General features: G+C 37.8%; 1 protein-coding gene across 2 annotated transcripts; it reads right to left on the bottom strand.

Moving 5' to 3' along the window:
• Positions 1-1,489: 1,489 nt before the first annotated feature.
• On the bottom strand, positions 1,490-18,371 carry LOC101407234 (aldo-keto reductase family 1 member C15-like). Of its 2 annotated transcripts, none has more exons than XM_004425406.3 (9): positions 18,288-18,371; positions 12,147-12,314; positions 11,156-11,272; positions 10,129-10,206; positions 9,196-9,318; positions 7,532-7,641; positions 5,303-5,468; positions 3,383-3,465; positions 1,490-1,532 (listed from the first exon to the last, which is right to left on the bottom strand). In XM_004425406.3, the coding sequence occupies exons 1-9, from the start codon at positions 18,369-18,371 to the stop codon at positions 1,490-1,492; spliced, it is 972 nt and encodes a 323-aa protein (XP_004425463.1). The 2 variants fall into 2 exon arrangements, with proteins under 2 accessions (XP_004425463.1, XP_087277034.1); XM_087420908.1 differs by having other exon boundaries at positions 1,490-1,541; positions 3,392-3,465.
• Between the last annotated feature and the right edge of the window lie 5,460 nt (positions 18,372-23,831).

Here is a 23,831-nt window from a genome sequence, read left to right as displayed (position 1 = left end):
TTTTTAGTTAAGAGCCACCTTCTCAGTGAAGTCTTCTCTGACCATGACATTTAAAATAGCCCCTAACATTCCCACTGCCCACCACTACTTCCTTTCTACTGGCATAACTTTTCTCCATATCTCTGTCAAGCGTAACAAAGGATCAAAGATTTTAAACTGACCTGTAAGCTAAAAATTAACTTCCCACATTTTCATGTAACCTGGTAGAAGTCATGATACTTGTGGGTCAGAGAAGAAGGACTATTTATTACTCACAACAATAGCTGTAGCCAAGGTAACAGCATATTTTCCAGATTTATTGAAATATAGTGGGCATATAACACTATGTATGTTTAAGGTTTACAATATGATGATTTGATACATGAATAGATTGTGAAAATGTTTCCCACAATAAGGTTTGCAGTGCTAGGTCCTTGAGCCCCCAATTCTACAGGGTGAAGTGAAGGCGCCCACATGACACCTGAACCTGCAGATTGACTTACAAGAGGGAAACCTGGGTCTCAGGAACTCAGATGGATTATAGCAGGCACTGAGCATCCCTGTCATTTCTGTGGAGGGAGATATTTTCTTCATATAACTGGACAGTAATCTTGCCTTCCATTTCTTTGGAGGGAGCCACTATCTCTACATTCCAAGGCTATTTGCTAGACAAACTTCATGAAAAAATAGTGTGGAATGCAGGGTAGTCAGTGCCTCTGATAATCAGGCATATGAAAATGTGAGACCATATGGAATTGTCTCCCAACAGGCACGTATGCATTTCTAACAGTCAGTACTCCTTATGTCCTTCATGATCTTCTTCCTCCACTAGCCTGTAAACTCAAGACACTGTTCATTTTAATTTAATCCTTGCCCATTTACTTGTTGTTAAAACAATGTCTGGCACATAAAGGATGTTCAGTAAAGTTTTTGCTGAATGAATAAATGAAACCATGGGAAAATACACAAGAACTAATCAAAACGCCAAAACATAGACAGATGATTAAGAAATTAAATGAATTAATAAGATGCACTTCTTGACAACAAGCAAAATATAATACTGGAACTTTTAATAATATTTCATAGATAGGGAAAATATTTTCATTAAGTTAAAAAATAGGATACAGTTGGTTTATTGAAGATTATTTCAATTTTGTAAATAAACACAGACCCCACATTTCTATAGGAAAATTATTATGGAAAATGCACCAAAATTCAAGAAATTTTAAATGAGATAATTAAAAGTTATTTTTATTATCTTTCATTTCCTTTTTATTTTCTAGTTATCTATAATTTGTATATATTATTTTAATAATCACAAAATGCAAACATCCTTATTTTGAAGTTTATTATTTCACAAAATGAAAAAAAAATGAAAATGAAAAAAAGAGAGGACAGCATCCTGAAACTAGAGATGCTGCTTTGAATCACCTCTGCAAAGTACAGAAATCCTCTCCACACCCTTAGAAGCAGTAAGCTTCTGGTGGAGCTAATGGTGGATAGCTCATGGTCAATATTCTTCAGAATATGGATAATGAGGGTGATCAACAGCACTGAAAGAGAAGGAGGGATATTAATTCATTAACTCTGTCTTCACACCATCAAGGAGGTGTTTTGACTGAGGATGCAGTTAGGATGGGATGAAAACTAAATTCACAACCATGTCCCTCCTACTACCCTGACACACATACGTGCAGGCTCCCTGTCCATGTGCAAACTCCACCTGCATGCCCAATTCCCACATCCACACATAAATAAATGCCAAAGTGGCAGAGCGTTTGATTTAAATGACAATTTATATTTTTATAAGTAAGAACTATGGCTAAAATGCTGTGGTCTTTTAAGCACCAGGTGTAACTGTTGTCCCTAGCCAATGAGAATGATCATGGTAAGGATTTTGCTGCTCTTTTTCACACATTCATTCAACTAATATGTACTGAGCACCCTCAACAATCCAGAGTCCCTCCATTAAGAAACTTCTAGTCTATTGAGGAGACAACATGTACACCTACATAACCACACCAACAAAATGTCATTACTATTTTCTGCATTGATAATTCATGAGAATACTTGTTATTCAATAATTAGTATTACTGTTGTTTTCCATTTTTTTCCATGTTCATGTTTTCCTTTTTAAATTTTTCCCTTTAAATTCAATTTCACCAAATAGTGCATTCTGAGAAATCCTAAGGGCCAAGAATTGTGCTGTTGACATAGGACCACAAAGATGAGTGAGACTAGCATACACAGCCTAATGAAGGAGATCATAGACTTACACTTAAAAGCCTTTGTAAAGAGAAAAGTTACTTTCTCAGAATCATGATATAATTTTACAAACAAGAAGGAGAATTTTGTGATCTTTCTTTTCGAACTAGATCTTTATTCTATAACTATAGTTTTATTCCTCTCATTTCTAAACTCCCTTCCAAACTTCTCAGTTCGATGAGTCTTCTTTTTCTTTATCCTGAGATGCTCCTGCAGTAACTGAACACCTGGAATACTACATTTGTGAACAAGTCAAAGTCAAAGGAGGTGGAGGCTCCCAGGGGATGGTCTCCTGATGGACAAAGACCACCATGGAGTAAGACTTGCCACAAGAAACAGAGAATCCAGATGAAGTCGTTTTGGGGTGTGCCACTGGGCACACATCAGTCACTAATGTTAGGGTCAGTTAATTCCATGATCCATTTAAAATTTACTCTAGTGAGATGACATGGCTGAGGAAATGGGAGTTGTGATGGGAAAAGAGGCCAATGAAGAGATAAATTTGGAAGAAATGGATGCTGTCTTGGAACAGGAATGCCCATTAAGAGAAATGTCACTGGACACTTTGGAGAGTTAGTGGAAGCAGGGCCGCGGTAGGACTTGCACAGAACCTATGCACATTTGCCTTCCTGGGCCCCTTCCTCCAAAAAATATTAATGTTACGTTTCACTGTTGTGTAAGGATAAAAATGAATAGAACCCAGCCTGGATTCATTCTTATGTTTGCATTATTAATATAATCATTTTTTCTCCTGATTTTAAAAGGAATTAAAGATGATACATTTTGTAGGCTCCTAAAAGTATAGTGGGCTGTAGGCATTGTGCCTTCCCTGTTGAATGGGTAAGTGGCCCTGTGTGGAAGCTCACCAGACACAGAGATTCGGGGAATAAAATTAGTGAATTCCCCGTGATGCAAACTTTGGCAATATTACCTGTGGTCTGACTTGGACCCAATCACATTTCTGTTGAGTCAGAGACTGAGCCCTGGAATCAGCTCTGGTCTGAGTCTACAGGAAGCTCCTGTTTCACTCTTACACCAAAAATAAGACCTGTCATCCTGATTTAGAGAAGTCTAGTTCCTCTGCTAACCTGCATGCTACAGAAAACAACCTGTGAAAAACAATCTACAGGTCACTTACAAGAGTATTTTAGCATATCTGAAATTTCTGTTGAGGCCGTCAATTGTTTTCATGTCTTCTGCAGTCAATTCAAAGTCAAAAACCTGAAATGAGGGAGAGTATCACATTAAACTCTCCCCCAAGGCAGCTGGCTTCTCCCTGGGAACTTGAGGACTTTCCAGCTGGATGGAGGCAAGGAGAGCGTCCAGGGAAGCCCTCCCTGTCATCAGCTTCCAGATGTAGTGGCCTGAGAAGTCTTCTGCCTGTGGTCTCCACCTCTCCTTCCCCACTCCCTCTCCTTCTCTCTCCACTTCACAAAAGAAAGGCTCACAATTCATCAATCATAAATCTTTCCAAGTGAATTGACTGTGACAGAAAAGAAAAAAACAAAGGGACAATAGGACAGTCTGGACAGAATACTTGCTGACATGATCCAACTTTAGTCAGATTTTTCCTTCCCCACCAGCTCCTAGAATTTGACAGCCTTGAACTCAGGCAAGTATTGGGAGGAAGAGCAACTCCCCATTAGGTCGTCTCCAAGTATCTGTCGCCCTTCAGAAAAAGAATTCCCTTATCAACTATCTGACTATATCCCCCGCTCATGCCAACTCCAAACACCATTCTCTCTCTTGTGGTGTTTACTCTTCTCTGTAAAAGAAAACTCTTTCTGATTGATATCTGTGACACGTCTTACATTCAGAGAGTTCTCCCTTTCAATAAAGTTTCTTTTCTTTAAGTATTGATTTTTTTTATTTTGCAATGCATAGCCCCTAATGGACATTCCATTAATAGCAAAGCAGACTGATCTTTGGTGAGAAATATGAAAGTGGGAAGCTCATTATTTAATAGCAGGGGTTACTTATGGAAAACTCAGTGCCTTACGTTTCTATCTGTCTGTCTATCTAACTATCTATCTGTCTGTCAGCTACCTGTCCACCTGTTCAGTCATCTTAAAAATATACTCCAAAAGTGATTTGGTTATCATAAGTGTATGTATTAACATGTTGAACTGAACTGAAAAATAAAATGGGAAATTTTTCTGATTTGTTTAACTATGAGATTTATATTTATGTATTTGATATTTTTATAGATTGAACTAAATCTACAGCTTCAAGGTTTTAGAGCAAATACATAATAAATAATATGCTCTGAATGTCTTCTTTTGCAAATATTAAACTTGTGATAGAATTTTTAGCTGTTACCTTAAAACGGGATAGAATTTAAGTAGTTTTTCACAATTCTCATGAGATTCACAACAAAATAAGTTGAAGACAACTGATTGATCTAAGGCACCAGGAGATGTATGAGGGAGAATTTACAGAAAAACTATACTTGTTCATTTTTCATCCATCTATAAACTTGTATATCTAGATCCTACCTCCAAAGAGCTCTTCTGGGGAAAAGGTGCGAAAAGGTGATCCAGAAGAATCACTATATTTAGAGTCTCATGGTCTAGAGAGAACAGAGACATATAAGCTAACAATTTTAGTTTAATAAAGAAAAACTATCTAACAGAGCCATGTCAAGTACCATGGTGGTCAACAACGGTGCTGGGGTGTTGTGATGGTTTAAGAAAGCAGCTAATGCTATTTGGTTTGATATTGACATACAAATAGGGGCTCTTCTGGTAGAGTTGGAGAAGGAGAGGAACCTGGGTTTTAAAGCTTCCCCTGCAATGAAGCACTCCTACAACAGATGGAAAAACAGAGAGGAAATGTGCTCTGTGTCATACAAGCAGGGGGCGGTAAAATCGGGCCTAGAAGCCATAATACTTAGGACTCTAAGGCCAGTGCTCTCCCTTCCCACCCTTCCAAGCTGCCCTCATAGAACACAGAGAGATATACATAGGATTGAATGAACATGTGTGGGGGTTGAAAGGCAAGAGAGATGGTCCCACAGCAGCACTGGTTCCTCCCTCTGGAGAGACTCTTCAGCCTGTACCTGAAAGTTCTCTTTGATTCTCTTCTCATTGAAACTCTTGGCCAGGACCACCACCCCCCGCTGCAGCTGGTAGCGCAGGGCAACCTGGCCTGGGCTTCGGTTGTGTTTCTTGGCAATGGCATTCAAGATTGGATCCTCCAAGAGATATGGACTATCCCTTTCCACCCTGAAAACAAAAATCAAAACATACATATTTGAAGGGTACTGGACTGAAAATCCAGATTAATCTTTTCTCCAAGTTCCTCAGGTAATTCAGAGAAGTAGGCGCAATGCGATATGATTAAAAAAGAGTTTCGTGAATATTGGTAGAGATTCATACATAATAGTACCAAACTGGAAACCACCAATATTTCCATTGACGGGTGAATGGAGAAGCAATTTGTGATATTTATGTCCATGCAATGGAATACTACTCAGCAATAAAGGAGATTGAAGAAGATACCTGCAACAACGTGGATAAATCTTACAGATGTTATGCTCAGCCAAAGAAGCTGGACAGAAAACAATAAATATTCTATGACTCCTTATATAAGTGAAGTACTAGCACATACCAAATAATCTAAGTTGAAAAAGAAATCAGACTGATGGTTGCCTTGGGATGGGAAGAATGGTCTGAAAAGGAACACAAAAGAACTTTGCTGGGAGAGAGAAAGTTTCTGTTTCATGACAGGGGTCGGGTTATAGAGTACATACATTTTTCAAAATTAGACAACTAAAATTTATGAATGACAAGCTGTGTAAACTTTACTTTAAAAAATGATTTATTTCACTTTGCATAATACCCTCTATGGCCATCCATGTTGTCACAAATGGCTGGATATCATCGTTTCTTATGGCTGAGTCATATTCCATTGTGTATATATACCACATCTTCTTTATCCATTCGTCCCTTGATGGGCACTTAGGTTGCTTCCAAGTCTTGGTTATTGTGAATAACGCTGCAGTGAACATTACCAGAGGGGAAGGGGGGAGGGAGGAGGGCAAAAAGGATAATTTGGCACATTTGTGTGGTGTTGGGTTGTAATTAGTATTTGGGTGGTGAACATGATGTAATAGATGCAGAAATAGAAGTATAATGATGTACACCTGAAATTTATACAATGTTATAAACGAATGTTAACTCAATAAACAAAAAATTATAAAAAAAAGTGATTTACATTGGGCCGGCCAGGTGGTGTAGCGATTAAGTGCATGCGCACGGCTGTGGCGGCCCGGGGACCGCAGGTTCAGATCCCGGGCGCGCAACAACACACCACTTTTCAAGCCATGCTGTGGCAGCGTCCCGTATAAAGTGGAGGAAGATGGGCACGGATGTTAGCCCAGCCCATCTTCCTCAGCAAAAAGGAGGAGGATTGGCATCAGATGTTGGCGCAGGGCTGATCTTCCCCATAGAAAAAAAAATGATTTACATTAAATCACTTTAAACAATAATATTTAGAGTGGGGTTGCAGTAGATGTATGTAGAGAGGAAACAGAATGAAAGAATGTTGGTGATGGTTGAAGCCTAGGGATGGTACCTGGGAACTCACTACGCTATTATTTTTTTATTTAGGTAACATTGCTTTATAACATTACATGAATTTCACGTGTACATCATTATACTTCGATTTCTGTGTAGATTACATCTTGTTCACAACCCGAAGACTAATTACCATCCATCAATACACGTGTCCTGTCACCATTTTCACCCTCCTCCCTTCCCGCTCACCCTAAGGTAACCACCTCTCTAATCTCTGTATCTGTTTGTTTGTTGTTGTTTTCATCTTTGACTTATGAGTGAGATCATATGGTATTTCTCTGTCTGAGTTATTTCACTTAGAACAGTACCCTCAAGGCCCATCCATGTTATAAAAATGTTAAGATTTCATCTTTTTTGTGGCTGAATAGTAGTTCATTATGTATAAATACCACTTCTTTTTTATCCATTCATCCATTGATCACTACAGTGTTGTGATCACAATTTATATTTGAAATTTTCCACAATAAAATGCTAAAAATTAACTTAAGAAAAGTGTTTCTTGGGGGCGTGCCCCATGGCGTAGCAGTTCAGTGCACACGCTCCGTTGCTGGTGGCCTTGTTTCGGATCCCAGGTGCACACTGATGCACCGGTTGTCAGTCCATGCTGTGGTGGCATTAGCTCAGGTCTGATCTTCCTCACAAAAAAAAAAAAAATGTGTTTCTTCATCAACAGAGTTGGTGACATAGGTTAACTCTAATATTCTCATTACCATTTTGGGTCTCTATGGGACCCCAGGGCACTGTAGGCAACTACAACAATATCCTTGGACTTGCAGAACTCCAGTAGTTTGCTCTGGTTGAGGTAAGGGTGACATTCCACCTGTAAGTTGCCAAGACGAAAAGCTATCAGAATACAGGAGCTAATAACATGTAAATGTGAAAAGATTTTGAAAGGCGATCTAACACTATATTAATATATGTACTATATTTTTCAAATTGGTGTTTTTTCCCATGCACCTTCTGAAAATAGCTTCAAATGCAGTTGGTTTCGTTTTCAGAAATGATCAAACAATGCTCATTTTATATTTTTCTTAGTGTTTAAAATGATTAAAGACTCGTACAACCAGGTTGTGGCCTCTAAATGTCATTTCCTACTGAAAGAAACTAAGATTTCTTAGAAAAAATGGCTGATTGCAGGTCTGGGAAAAAAGCTACAAATTGAGCCTAGAACAATTACACTCTAGAAAGTGAATAAGCCAGGAAAGACAATGAAGTATGTGAAAGGACTCAGAAAATCAATTGAAGAGGCAATAAAATGTTGTAATATGATGTTCAGTAAGAAAAGTAACTACGTTGGATAGGAAAACATCACATTTGTTAAAATTCATGAATTCACAATGACATATGTATGTGATCAAGTCTTTCTATGTATCCTCCAATATACAAGGGTACAAAATACAGTATTGTATCAAACTGTATCACAGGGATCAATCAGTTACATCAATTGTGTGGGAAGACTTAAAGGAAAAAAGGCTTAGTTTATTTCACAAATTAATTGGAGATAAAGTGATGAAAAAGAAAAAGAACCAGGAGGAGGAGGAAGCGGGGAAGGGAGGGACACATTTTAAGATATTTTGAATTATTTTCTAGAACTAGATTGGTAGAAATGAAATAACTAAGACAAAATGTATAAATATTTGAATGGTGTCTTGAGTAATTTTCAATCTGTTTTACAGAAAAGCTGTACAGCTTTACAATGCCACAGTGTTTAAAAATTGGCAGCCTTGGGTGTTATTCTTAGGAATTATTTCCTTTAATTATAATTTCCCATTTCCTCACTTTCGACTCCTTTGCTTTTCTCTCTGGCATTTTCTCTCACCTCTGTGTACCTGTTCCTGAGAGGTGTCACCGACTCCATGTCATTAACCCAATAGCTGTTTCCATCCCTATTTGGATTGGCTGCTCCTCAGCAGGGTCCACCCTATGGCTCACACAAACCTTTTCATGCCTCTTCTTTGGCTTTCCTGACACCGCACTCTCCTCATTTTCTCTCTCCCTGTCTGGCAATCTCCTCTTCAATCTCCTAACCAGCACCCCTTTGCCTAATCCTTAAATATTGACTTAATTACGATCCATGAAGCAATACTCAAAAATATAGCCCTGACTGCCTTCCTGAGCTCCAGACCACTATTGCCATCTGCCAACTCAGTGTTTCCACTTGGACGTCTCATAGGAACCTCAAATCCACCTCTGAAGAATTGAACCAATACTCTTCCCATGCCATTCAACCTGTTCCTTCTTTGGCATTTCCTATGGCAGTAAAAGGAGCTATCATTACACAGGTGACATCGAGACAGAAATTTGAGGACTGTTAATTAAGCAACAATGACTGAAGGGCAGAAAGCAATGAAGACCCAGCGGGCTCCAGGCTCACCTGGTTGCAGACGGGCTTGTGCTTGAGCCCTGGCTTGTTCAAGATCATCTCCAGCTGTTTGTGATTGAAATTGGACACCCCAATGGACTTGGTTAATCCTGCATCTTTACATTTCTCCAGAGCCTGGGGAGGAGGGAAATGTGTGGTAAACTTTTCGTGTACTTTGGCCCTTTCATTTGACATTTAATGTTTTAAACACAGGAAATCTGTTATCACATATGTCACGATTTGACTGAACCCATTTTATCACTTCAATACCTTGTTTCCTAATGTCCTTTATTGCTATACACACATATTTTGTCTCCTTGCTTCTATTACATGGACATCCAGGATGATAACCAGACTTGTAGATGCTTTCAATTTCCCTCCCCATCCCCCTCCATGTGCCAATTTCCACTTGGCATCTAATAGCAACTGGATTAGCTATTGCGCAATGGTGTCCCAGTCAAGGGCGAAGAAGAACTCTCCGGATTTCCTAGTAGAGGGTTTGGATGCTTATTCTTTCCTCGAAGGGTGAAACGTGTGGTGGGAAGGGCTACATAAGTGCATGCTTCACTCTCCTATAGTCCAATCTGCTGCTAAGTCAGACACAGCATTCCCTCCTTCCATGGGCTTGTTTGTCCATCTTGAGATGGAGCACTAACTCCTCTTAAGTTTGACTGAACATCACTTATAGGGCTCCTAGGCTCAGGCTGATCATTGGGCAAAGAAATCCATACTTAAAACCACAGAAGTTTAGATGAAGAATAGCCCTTAGAGGTCATCCCATTAAGCTCCCTTCCTTTACAGATGAGAACACCATGCTACAGAGAAGTGCAGCAATGTGGCCGATGACAGACAACTTATGGGGCCAGAACCCATTCTTTATGACTCTGATCCAGTGATCTCCACCTCGTCACTCAGAGTCTCTTGTACATCAGTGGAGGTACTTACCTCCCATGTGTCACAGAAGTCCACTGTATCTAAAATTATTTTCCCACTTCCGTCTTTTGGCACAAGCTCCTCCCCAGGCTGGAATATGGAGAGGAGAGAGAGGATAAAGAAGAGTTTTTTTTTTTGTTTGTTTGTTTTTTTTAAGAATTACTTTCCTGTGCCTAAGGAGCTTGGTCACAAGACCTACAAGAGGCTAATCGGAGTGTTTGTGTGTATTTTTCTGTGTGTGTGTATGTGCGTCTCTGTGTTATAAGAGAAGACATGAGAGGAAGAAAGATCAGCAGCACCTGAGAGACTGTAGCAAAGTGCCTCTCCCCCAATTACCTCTACCCTTCTCTTCACACAAACCCCTGAACTTCACTAAGAATGAATTCTCCCCCAAGGTTGGAATTGATTTCATTTCCCAGGGACACACTGGTTTGGATAACAGGACTTACCTTTACTATTGAGGAATGTGTTTTATCTCCAGCTTATGATAATGCAACTCAGAGATAGTGAGCATACCAGGTGTGCTCAGTGAACATCCACTGTCACTGATCCTTTGGATCAGCAAAGCCCAAAGGACCCCAGTGGTGTAAAATGCACCATCCCAGGGTGTCTCACTCTTGATTGTGACTGAGAGGACCATATGGGGGGGACTCTCCCCCTAAAGTGGTGGGGATTTCCCATTGTATCTCTGCAATCTGTTGTAACTCAACATTCTTGAGGAACCTAATCACTAAGAGACTACAGACAGCAGCATGTCAATCAGACATGTAAGGTGGTGTCCTCAACTCTTTGAGGTGGAGACACTGAGATCATTGAATTTCAGTGCTTCTGAAGGCTTTGGGATGAGGAAAAATAATTTTTGACAGTAAAGTGACATAACTGTCAAGGAGACTTGTAAATCATTTAGCAATTCTATCCACCACACTCAAACCTACCTCTCTGAGTAAGAACCCAGAATACCCAGCTGGAATGAGAGAAGGGAGGTGCAATAGCAGTGAGGAAATACAGTTGAGCATAACAAAGGGAAGAAGAAGCTGACCTTCATAGCAATTGGCCCATGAATGATGAAGAGATCGACATAGTCCAGTCCAAGTTTCTTCAGTGATCTTTCCAGGGCTGGTCTAACCAATTCTGGTCGAAGGCAAGTAAGCCAAAGCTGCAGTGATAAAAAGAAATAAAAAAATGGCTTATGATTTCCCACATTTGTGGACCCAAATTAAACCTCATAGTTAAAAGATTGAGAAGTGAGTAACAAACTACTGTGGTGGTCTAAAAATAAGAGCTGCTGGGGCTAAATTTATATGACTTCATATAAATGACCTCCTTATGGTGAACTGAGATCTATTTGAGTGACTCTAAGCAAAATGTAAAAATAGTTAGATTGACGAGGAAAAGCAACTTCAGTGTTTAAAGGGTTAGAAAAGTCAACTCTGGAAGGAAAGTCAAGCAATGTGAGGTAAGGGGAAATGGAACCTACTGTCCCATATAATAAATGCCTGAAAAGAGCCCTGCTGAGAGGCCCACATTCTTAGAACACGTTATCACTGATGTTGAAATACATAGGATAATTCTGTAGAGACCTCAGCTCTCTTGACATTGGAAGTAGTGTTTTCCACCTCAAAAAATTTTACGCATTTCAGTAAACTCAATGTTGACATGAGAAACGTATTTCCTAGTCTGGGTCCCTTTTCTTAATAATATGTTATTCTCACTAGGATATGTCCTGAGAGAATCTGCTGAAGGATAAAAGCAGTGGATTCACTCCACAGTGGCTCAGTCCATCCATACGACAGATGAAGAAGAAAGTATCATTATTTGTTCTTCACATATGAACACTGACAGATGATCAGAGAGGTTGAGCAACGGGGCCCCACTCTTAACTCATTTCAGGGCATAGAAAGCTTTTTCTGTTTTTCTATCATGCAATATTAGGAGATAAACAAATTAGTAAAACCAATACGGACTTTTATTTTTTTGCAAAATATTGTTTCTGTGATGACAGCAACCTCTCATCACTCCCCTCACAGCACCTTGGTGGTGTAGAATATGTCCTCTCTCTTCACAGTACCATCCGCCATCTTCTCTCTGATGGCCCTGCCGATCTCCTCCTCATTTTGATAGAGGTGTGCCGAGTCGATGTGACGGAAACCTACATCAATAGCCACTTTGGTGGCCTCTCCAGCCTTGCTTTTAGGAACCTATAAAATATTAATAAGAAGGGTTGGAAATACACCTGACTCAGAGAGAGGCAATTTATTTCCTTCATAGCAGTTTCACCAGTTGTCTCTCCGTATCTCCCATTCCCCTGCTTGATGGTGCAAGCCTTGGTAAGAAACCTTTAGTCTGTCCTGGGGGGGCACAGACTAAAACCAAACATGACGTCTAATCTGAAATGACTTAGTGAAATGGGCTTCACCATAGAACACAGAAAATCAAGTCTCTCTCAATAAAAAATTTGTTGTAAAGATGTAACTAACAGGAAAACTTCTGGCACATGGAAAAAACATCTAAACATATAGATGGGGAGAGATGTTGATCTATATGTAGATGTAGATAGAGATATAGAGATACTTATAAGTATAGATGATATAGATATATACACAAATGTAGATTCCAGTACCTATTTTGAGGCTAGAATTGGAAATGAGTCCATAATATCCATTCTCCATCCAGTTTCCACTCAACTGGGCTCTTACAGTCATTAATGTGTTTTTTTTTGTTGTTGTTATCTTTCATATCCCAGGTTCTCTCATTCAATATTTATGCAAGAAATATTTATTAAGTGCCTCCTGTGTGCCTGACATTGTGCTAGACCCTAGAGCCCTGGAAATTTAACCATTAACAAAAAAGACCTTCATAAAACTCCTAAAAGTAAACATAGTGGTAAGCTCCTTGACATTGGTCTTGACAATCATGTTTTGGATTAGACACCAAAAGCAAAGGCAATAAATGAAAAAATAAAAGGATGGGACTACATCAAAATAAAAAGCTTCTGCACAGCAAAGGAAACCACCAACAAAATTAAATGGCAATCTGTGGAATGGGAGAAAATATTTTCAAATCACATATCTGATAAGGTGTTAATACTCTAAATATACAAAGAAGACATACAGTTGAATAGCAAAACAATAAATAACCCAATTTAAAAATGGGCAAAGGATCTGAATAGACATTTTTCCGAGGAAGACATACAAATAGTCAATGGGTACCTTCGAAGGTGCTCAACATCACAAATCATCAGGGAAATGCAATACAAAACCATAATGAGATATCACCTCACACCTGTCAGGATGGCTATTATCAAAAAGATAAGAGATAACAAATGCTAGAGAAAAGGGAACCATTGTGCTCTGTTCGTGGGAATGTAAATTGGTACAACCACTGAGGAAAACAATGTGGTGGTATGTCAAGAAATTAAAGATAGAATTGCCATCTGCTCCTGCAATTCCACTTCCGCATATTTGTCTAGAGGAAACAAACTCATTATCTCAAAGGGATATCTGTACTCTCTTGTTCATTTCAGCATTATTCCTAATAGCTAAAGTATGTAAACAACCTATGTGTCCACTGATGGATGAATGGATAAAGAATATATGGTATATGTATACAATGGAATATTATTCAGCTTTGGACAAGAGGAAAGCTTGTCATTTGTAACAACATAGATGAAGCTGGAGGATATTATACTAAGTGAAATAAGGCAGACAGATAAAGACAAATACTGTAAGGTGGAATCCGAAAAAAATTCAAATTCATAGAAAGAGTAGAAAAGTGCTTGCCAGGGGCTCGATGTTGGAGGAAAATGGGAGAGGTTGGTAAAATGGTACAAACTTTCAGCAATAAGAAAAATAAGGTCAGAGGATCTAATGTGTAACATGGTAACTATATTTGATAATACTATATTGTATAACTGAAGTTTGCTAAGAGAATATAATTTAAATGTCCTCAACAAGAAAAAAAAAGGTAAATATAGGAAGTGATCCTTGCGTTAAGCTTCACGAGTAGAAACTTTTCACAAAGTGTACATGTACCACGTCATCATGTCACACATTTTACTCATCTTAGAATTCTGTCAATTTTACCTGAAAAAAAGTTGAAATAAAATTGAAAAATTAAAGCATACTGATTGGTTTAAAGGGAAAATAATAGTTAATTTTTAGAAAGGTTGTAAAGAGGATTAAATGAGACGTGTACTATATGGAGTCCATGATTGTGACAGACACAGTTGTCACTCTACCTATATCTGCTAGACACTCAACGTATCCTTGAAGACTGACCCAGACTTCTAACTGTGAGCACCTATGGCTCTGCATGGGGGATTTCTATGACCACCAGAGTCTCCAGGAGGGGCTCTCAATAATTAGGTAAAGAGGATATCTTGTCCCCTGGATACTACTTAGCCTCTATACATGACTACTCTAGTGCCTACACAATGGGCTCATGAATGGAATAGCCATAGTGGAAGAGATTAAGACTACACATGGGCCAATCACATGGCCAACACCAAAGTTGTTTGAGCTACCGCCATTTTGATATGGGTGACTGTCAGCAGCAGCAGAGACTAACACTGAGTCTTGATAAGGCATCCGTCCTCTAGGAGAAAGGCCAACCCCTCACTGGCGAGTTGACTACAGTAAATTCTCCATCTGACTGGGGATGGAAGCCACAATTCATCTTTACTGAGACTGAAAACATTTATGTATGAGTTGCCATCTCTTTCCCCAGTTCCTCAGACAGCTTACTATGTAAGGGCTACAGAGAGTTGGATTTATCCTTATAGCATCCCATGTAGCATTGCCTAGTTGTTCTATTCTCTATGGTCCTTTTCCCTATTTAACAACAGTAATAAAAAAAATTGGATATAATCTAAGTAAGACATACACTGTGCTTAAGCTATAATGGTATATGCATTGGATAATTATGTCATTGCAAACAAACTGGACCTGTCTGACAGCTATTAGCTATTGATATTTCATGTCATAGCTCCAAGACAGAGCATATTGGTTTCTGTAACTTATAGGTGCAATCCCTCCAAAACAACCAAGAAGATGCCCCTACCTCACTTTGACCAGTGTTTGACACTTTTTAAGTGTGTTGCAGTCAACCACGTGGATGTGTGAATTATACATTTGATGAGAAGCGGAATTCTGTCTCCGTTGTTACTTTATGCTGCCTATGTCTTCCTTTCTAATACCTAATACTTGGAATGAGTGGCTTTTGATACAACAAAGGTTTCAATGTTGGAAACCTCTGGCAAATTGATTGTCAAATACTTCCAGCACCAAGAAACCTACAGCAAAGCTGCTACGAACTGGTCATGTTACTTGTATATTTCTCCTGTGCCCAGTGTGCATCAGGGATTTCTAACAAAGAGAAGAGAGACTCAGAATGAGGCAGCAGACGAGTTCACGGAGAGTAGCCTGAGCTTAGATTTTTACATGTGTAAGAAATAAGAATAATAGTTTACCTAGGAGAGGTGTTGAAAAATTAAAGATAATACATGGAAAGTACTTAAAATACATAGTAAGTGTTCAATATATGTTAAGTAACCTAAATAATAATGATAACCCACCCTCAAAAGACCCAGCCCCTGAAACCCCAGAGTGAACTGCTTGTCATGCCACTTAGTGAAAGCCAGAGATGGTGAAAATGGTGCTCTCTCTTATTGACAGAGGTGAGAATTGAGATTCAAGATGGTAAGACATTCTAGTTAGTCACCAAGATTATAGGAAGCCTATAATATGATCACAGTTCTGTCTGATTCAGTAGTCAATGCTAAATCACACTGTTATGGTCTGAGGCTCAGAAAAGTAAAATGATTTTACTTTAAAATCATAAAATTTGAACAAAACGATGAAAAAACCATCATCTTTTTTGACACTAGATTTAATATATGAACATGTGTGAAAAATATTGTACCAATAAGCACAATTCACCAAACAACTACTGATCCTATCATATAATTGTCATCTCCACACAATCACGGTCACAAACGTGCACATACATGCACCACATACACAGCACATTTGAAAGGTAGAATATGTCTTCTCTCTTCACAGCGCCATCTTCAATGTTGTTTCATGGACTGTGCAACTGCCTTTTCATGATTTTACAAATGAGTGGAATCACTATGACAGAAGCCAGCATCTATAGCTAATTGGGTGACCTCCACAGCTTTGCCCTTAGGAACCCAGATGAGCAACTAAAGGTAGTAGTTGGATATACACATGACTGAGAGAGAGCTAAGGCACAAAGGTTGACCTTCCCAAGCACCAGCTTTTCCTCACGTCTTAGGTTAGCTCTGCATGTGTGGTGATGAACCCATGGAAGTTTGCCTGGGAATTTCCTGGTGAGTAATAAAAGTTCAGCATCACATGAACGGTTTCAATCCTGGGCCAACACTGGTTGATCACTGATGGTCCCCAACCCCACCCGTGGGGTCAGTGATCTGCTGAAATAATTCACAAGATTCAACATATTGATTTAGTAATGGATACGACTTATATTGTGAGAACTCACTAAGCAAAATCCATAAAATCAAAAGGTACATGGAACGAAGTCCCAAGAAACAAGGTGAAAACTTCTAAGAATGCTCTAGCAGTGTAGTCACACAGAACACATTAAATAAAAATTGTATACAAATAAAAAATTAAATATTTAATGTGCACAACATAATGTTTTTATATAAGTACACATTATGAAACGATTACCACTATTAAGCTAATTAATATATCCATCACATAAGAAAGTTAACTTTTGTGTGTGTGTGGTGAGAACACTTAAGATCTCCTCTCTTAGCAAATCTGAAGAATATAATACTTTATTATTAATGATAGTCACCATGCTGTACAACTGTACTCCAGAACTTATTCATCTTATAACTTAAAGTTTATACCCTTTGAACTATATCTCCCCATATTGCCCACAGCCTCCTCCCCCACTCCCTGGTCCCCATTCCTCTCTGCTTCTATGAGTTTGACTTTTTTAAATTTCATATATAAGTGGTATCATGCAATGTTTGTCTTTCTGTGTCTGGCTTATTTCACTTGCATAATGTGCTGCAGGTTCATCCATCTACTTGAAAATGGCAGGATTTCCTTCTGTTTTAAGGCTGAATAATATTCCATTTCTTTCTAAGTGTTTCAGAAGCTTTCTGTTTCTATGATGCTGTGAGGAACTAGTTACTTGGTAACTGCCATCAGCTGGGTATGCTCTTTCCTTAGGAGGAGGAGCATTCAAAGGTTTACCAAAGATGAGGCTTCAGTGGTGTCCTTGACTCTGCCCTCCTGTTCATACCACTTTGCACTACAAAGTAAACAAATTCTGTCATCTGTCTACACAATATTTCTCTGAACATTTACTCCTGTTTATAAATGAGAAAAGGAGACTCAAAGTTTAGGTACTAATCCCTTGTCATATAACTAAATAATCTCAAGACAAAATTGGAAGACAAACTTCTAAGATTCCAGTCTAGTGACTTGTCCTCCTTGCTCCCTTTTGTGTCCAAGCTCCAATTCTATTTGCTTCAATTGAAAGTACTTTTAAAAGGAAAATAATTGAAACCTTGCCCTGGAAGACTGTAGCTTATTCCCTCAAACGATATTATATTTTCCATTCGGGGTAAATTCCCAAGCAGTAGGAGAGGTATGAGCCAAACAACAGGTGGAGTATTTATGGCATGACACTCAGTACGCTACCCCACAGCAGAATAGCAACACTTTCTCATCATTTGTCACTCACCTCATTTCCAGAATCTTTTAGCACAAATATTTCTCTGGATCACGTCTTCTTGGTAGGAGGAAAAATGTCTTGAATTGCAGAAGTAGACAGAGAAACCACTCCCATGCAATAACCCTCTAAGCAAGAGAGCTGATTATCAGTGTTCTTGACTGCTATGTTTCGTGGTTTTTTGTCAACCTGGGAAATAGGTGGTAACTGGAGGAAAACCCGGAATAATCTGTTGATGACTGCATGATCAGACCCCAATGCAGACTGAACATTGGCTACTTTGTCTCTTTGTATGAGGAATAGTTCTAGCCTGGTTACAGGAATCAAGTGAGTCTCCCAGACTCACACAGGAACTCAATGATTTGACCACCTAGGTCAACTTCCACCACTCATGCTAGGTCTATTTTCTTTCTCATTCTCAAACCCAAGACCACCATTGTTACCTCATCAGGTGCATAGGTGCCAAATCCCAGAACAGGAATGTAGTGGCCATCATTCAGTTCCACACGCCAACATTTGGGATCCATTGTCTGTTAGGCCTCTGTCAAGCCGACTCTGTTTTATTCTTCTGCCTTCACAGGTTATGTTAATAACAGGAAAGTAACACGCAATCCACAGGACAGCTGTCAGCATATGGATTGTAGGAGGAGCAAGGTTAAAGCAGGAAGCCATGGAGTGAGAAGAGAATTGAAACTAGTTAATTTGTTTGTTTGTTCTCAAAGAGTAATCTCAGAGTATAATTATCTGGTGATAAAGAAATCATTAATTTTTTGCAATGAGTAAAATTTTTTCCTCAGGATTTGCATATATGAGTAAATTATTACAAGAGATTTGCTCCACAATTATTGACCACATGTTAGACTTGAAATTTCCAAATACTAATCTATTTTTCTTCTTGCCATGATGAAGATTCTTCTTGATCATACATCATTTGAAACAATTAACTATCTTACAGAACACACACACAGACACACACGCACAATTTAAAGGAATGATTAACGAGTAATTTTTGAAAAAGTTGACCCTCAAGAATGAATTAAAATGTCAAATTGAAAGAAAATTTACCTTTTTGTCTTTCCCACCAGCAAAATTACTTTGTTTCCTTTTTCTTTGTTTATTAAAAGAATATCCAGTCCTAACAAGGGTGCAATCCTGAAAACGGTGCCAGAAAAAGACATTCTGGCAAGGTGATTATCAGAGTATTAATTATTAACAGTTTGGGGATATTATTTTCAGTATGGAAACAGAATATTTGAGTGTTTATATGTCTCACCCTGTCATATAACTTTTAGAAAATGATCATGATGTAACTACCAAAAATACCTGATGAATATTTTATATAATTTATTATCTTCCTGAAGAGATTAATGAAAAAAAAAAAGGAAACAATTTAAGTCACAATGATCTTGAGAAGATTTAGACAAATTTCAATGCATTGGTACAAGGGAAAGTTATGAAGCTGTTTAAAAATTGAACACATAGAGTAATATTAGCAAAATGATGAACTAGGAAGCTCTAAGTTCTCCCATGGAGACATAAGGAAACAAGCAGAAATTAGCTGAAATAACCTTACAGGAGCTCTGGAGAACAGCCAAACTAAGATCTACAGCAACAAAGTCAACACCCAGTTAGGAAAAAGCTAGATTCAAAGTGGTAAGAAATTTCATCATGTTCTTACTCCCCCTTGCCCCTCCTCCTGCCTGACACAGTGAAGGCTTGGTCTGTAAGAGGCATCAGCCGAGTTCACAGTTACCTCTCTCAGACCAGAGTGATCACAGACCTTATTTGCAATGTTCCAACGTATTTGTGGGCTTCCTGAATGACTGCTGTCTGTTTCACCTAACTCTAAGCTTGAGCTGAAAAGCAGCTGGAATGACTCATTACAGCTGCAGGGGGAATATAGATGCACAGATACCAGTGGCAAGAGACAAAGTGTGGAGACATAAAATAGACCACATAAAGTCCAGAGGAGATGCTGGGATGTGAATTTGGGGAATATTAAGACACTCGGAAACATCCATGTATTGAGGGGAATTAAAAAAGCCACACACAGGCCAAACAAGATGATCCTCAGAAAAGGATAGAATAGACCTTCAGCTTTCAATGACGAGCTGATCTCAAGACTAGGAGCATATCAAGCTAGTAGTGAAGGATTGTCAAGATAGAAAAAATCTGCAAAGAGTGGGAGACATGGCTATTTTTTCAAATGCCAAATGAAACACACACAAAACATACAAAAAAAAAAAAAAACACAAAATATGACCGATTAAGGAGAGGAAAATAAATTGGCAGAAACTGTTCCTGAACAAGCACAGGCATTGGACTTAATAGAAAAAAAGTTGTAAAACATCCATCTTATACATGCTGAAATTGCTAAAGGAAAATTTTGAGAGAGAAGTAAGGGAAACCAGGTAAATCATATGTGAATAAAATGACAATATCAAAAATGGTATAGAAATTTGGAGCCCAAGGAACAGAAAGAACAGAATGAAGAAATGTCAACAGACTGTACGGACATATGTGACACCATCATGTGGACTAATATATACATTATTGGAGTCCCTGAAGGAGAAGAGGAAGAGAATGGGACAGAGAGATTATTTGAAGAAATAATGAACAAAAACACCTCAAACTTGATATAAGACCTGAATAATCAATGAATCCAAGAGACTCAAAGAATTTCATGCAGGATAAACTCAAAGATGTCTACACCCACATATGTCATAATCAAAATGTTAAAAAACAAAGACAAGAGACCATCTTGAAGCAGCAAAGGAAACATAACTCATCAGGCACAAAGGATCCTCGGCAGAACTATCAACAGTTTTCATATCAGAAACTTTGGAAGACATAAAGCAGTAGGATGACATATTTAAAGTACTGAAAGAAAAAGAAAACCTGTAAACCAAGAAATCTATATCAGGTAAAAATGTCTTTCAAAAATGAGGGAGAAATTAAGATAATCTCAGATAAACAATACCTGAAAGAATTCATTACTATTATTACAGCCTGACAAGAAATGTAAAGGGAGTCATTCAAGTTGAATGAAGGGACACCAGACAGTAAATTTAAGCCATCTGAATATAGAAAGAGTTCTGGTAAAGGTAAATATATGGGCAAATATAAAATAAGGTACTTTTATAAATTTATTTTGTAACTCTACTTTATCATTTCTCCAACATTTAAAAGATGAATGTTTAAAAATAATTATGCATATATGTTAATATGTAAACAATGTATAAAGATGAAATTTGTGACATCAATAACATTGATTTGTATAAGACTAGAGCTTTTATATGATATTTCAGCTAAATTGGCATCAATTCAATATAGATTGTTATAACATTATAATGTTATCTGTAATCCCATGGTAACCACAAAGAATATAAACATAGAATATACACAACTGAAAATAAGAAGAGCATCAAAACAAGTTGTTTAAGAAAAAATCATCTAAACACAAAGAAAGGTATCAATGGAGAAAAGAAGGGACATAAGTCATATAGAAAAAAATAAAAATATAACTCTTTCCATATCAGTAATTAGTTTTAATGTAAATAAAATCCTCAATCAAAAGATACAGATTGATAGAATGGATTAGAAAAACAGGATCAAGACTATATTCTCTATAATTGACTTACTTTGGATCTAAGGACAAAAATAATTTGAAAGGGAAAAATGGTAAAAGATATTCCATGTACAACTGAGAGAGAGTTAGCATGTCTATACAAGTAACAAATGAACAAAATTTGAAGACAAAAATTGTGACAGGAGACAAAAACAATATTGTATATTGATAAAAGTGTCAATCCACCATAATTAGAAGAATTGTAAACATATGTGTACGAAACATCAAAGATCCAAGATATATGAAACACACATTGAAAAAACTGAAGGGAGAAATGAATACCACTACAAAACTAGTTGGAAACATAAATAACTCACTTTCGCTAATGGATAAAACTAGCAGACAGAAGATCAATAAAGAAATGGAAAAGAGAATACTATGAACAATTTTACGCCAACAAATTTAGAAATCCTGATGAAATGGAAAATTTCCAGAAAAACATGACCTAAACGACACAATTATGAATGAATATGAAACCTGAGTAGACGTACAACTATTAAGGAAATTGGATCAGTAATTAAAAATCTCCCAACAAAGAAAAGCCCAAGACCTCATTGCTTCACTAGTGAATTCCACCAAGGCTTTAAAGCAGAATTAACAACAATTGTTCTTAACTCTTGCAAAAATTTGAAGAGGACTGTACACTGTCTAACTCATTCTATGAGGCCAGCATTACCCTTATAAAAAGCCAGACGAGGATACTATGAGAAAATAAATTAAGTCAAATATTTCATATGGTTTGAGAATTAAAAGTTCTCAAAAAAATAAGACAAAACTGAAGTCAGCAGCATACTAAAAATTTTACCCATGCCCAAGGGGGATTCATTACTTCCATGCAAGGATGTTCAACATACAAAAATAAGTAAATGCAATACACCACTTTAACAGGATGCAGTAAAAACTACATGATCCTCTCAGTTGATATGAAAAAAACACTTGAAGAAACTCAACATCTTTCCATGAGAAAAAACACTCAACAAACTAGAAAGAGAAAGAATCTTCCTCAGCACAATGAAGTCCATACATGAAAACCCCACAACTGACATTGTGCTCCATGCTGAAAGACTGAAAGCTTTTCCCCTGAAGATCAATAATAGGAAATATTTGCCTGTTTTTGCCACTCATAGTCAACATGGAATTGGAAGTTCCATATACAAATAAGACAAAGAAAAGAAATAATAGTCATCCAAAATGGGAAGGAAGAATCAAAATGGTCTCTGTTCCAAGATGACATCATCTTACATGTAGACAACCTTAAAGATCAAACAGCGAGCCGTTGGAACTAATAGACAGTCACAGTAAAGGCACCAGATACAAAATCAACACAGAAAAATCAATTACATTTCTTTACACTAACTATGAACAATCTTAGAAAGAAATTGAAAAAAAAAAACAATTCCATTTACTGGAGCATGAAAACGAATAAAATAATTAGCAATAACTCAACCAAGGAGGCAAAAGACTTGTATAATTAAAATTACAAAGTTACTTAAAGAAATTAAAGAAGGTGCACATATATGGAAAGACAATCATGTTCATAGCTAAAAGAGTTAATATTAGGATAGCAATAATATCCAAAGTGATTTACATATTCAATGGAGTTTTTTACAAATCCCAACAGCCAGGTGCAGAGCTTCTCTTTTCTCAGTGGATCCTGCACTCACACGTAATGACTCTAGTAGAGCCACCAGCTTAGAAGTTCCAAGGATCATTTACGATCATTGCAGAGGTTGTCCAGAATAGGGTGGCCCCATTGACTACTTTGTTTTGGGGATGTTTGAGATTTGATCCATGACCTCAATTATAGAGAACACAAATTGATGGCACTGGGATCAAGAATATACTAGTTGCTATTCCACTGCCTGACCCTCCTTTGTTCCCTCTCTGATTATGGATATTATTTGAATTTCACCTGCTGAATTTTCTTCCTTATTCAGCCCTCTGATTATTCAACTCCCACTGCCATCTGTCCCACTGAGGTCACACATTCAATAGCAGGTGATCTGTCATAATGTTATTAAATTTTAATATCCAGGTGCACTCAAGGGGAATTATAGTGTTTTTCGTAGTTGGTTGGAGTTACCTTTTCTCTTTTTTAAGGAATTCAACATCCCCAAATGAAATGGGTTGTTGTCTAATCATAACTCTGTTCTAACCTTTGCTTTGGTCACATTACATTCTGAGTATTAGCTTCTGAAGAAACAAAGGAAGGATGCAATGATCTGACAAGCACTGTATTTATTGCAGTGTTGATTTAAATATATAGGTATGTATATATAATGTATCTAGATTAGTACTGAAATTCTTCCTATTTTACTCCACTCCTTCACAGACCTGAGTCATGGTGAGTTTTCCATGC

The sequence above is a fragment of the Ceratotherium simum genome, chromosome 32 (assembly GCF_057802395.1).
Source record: "Ceratotherium simum simum isolate JZ-2026a chromosome 32, ASM5780239v1, whole genome shotgun sequence".
NCBI classification, from domain to species: domain Eukaryota; kingdom Metazoa; phylum Chordata; class Mammalia; order Perissodactyla; family Rhinocerotidae; genus Ceratotherium; species Ceratotherium simum.
The sequence above is the reverse complement of the archived record's forward strand: the minus strand, read 5'-3'. Positions and strand labels throughout refer to the sequence as shown.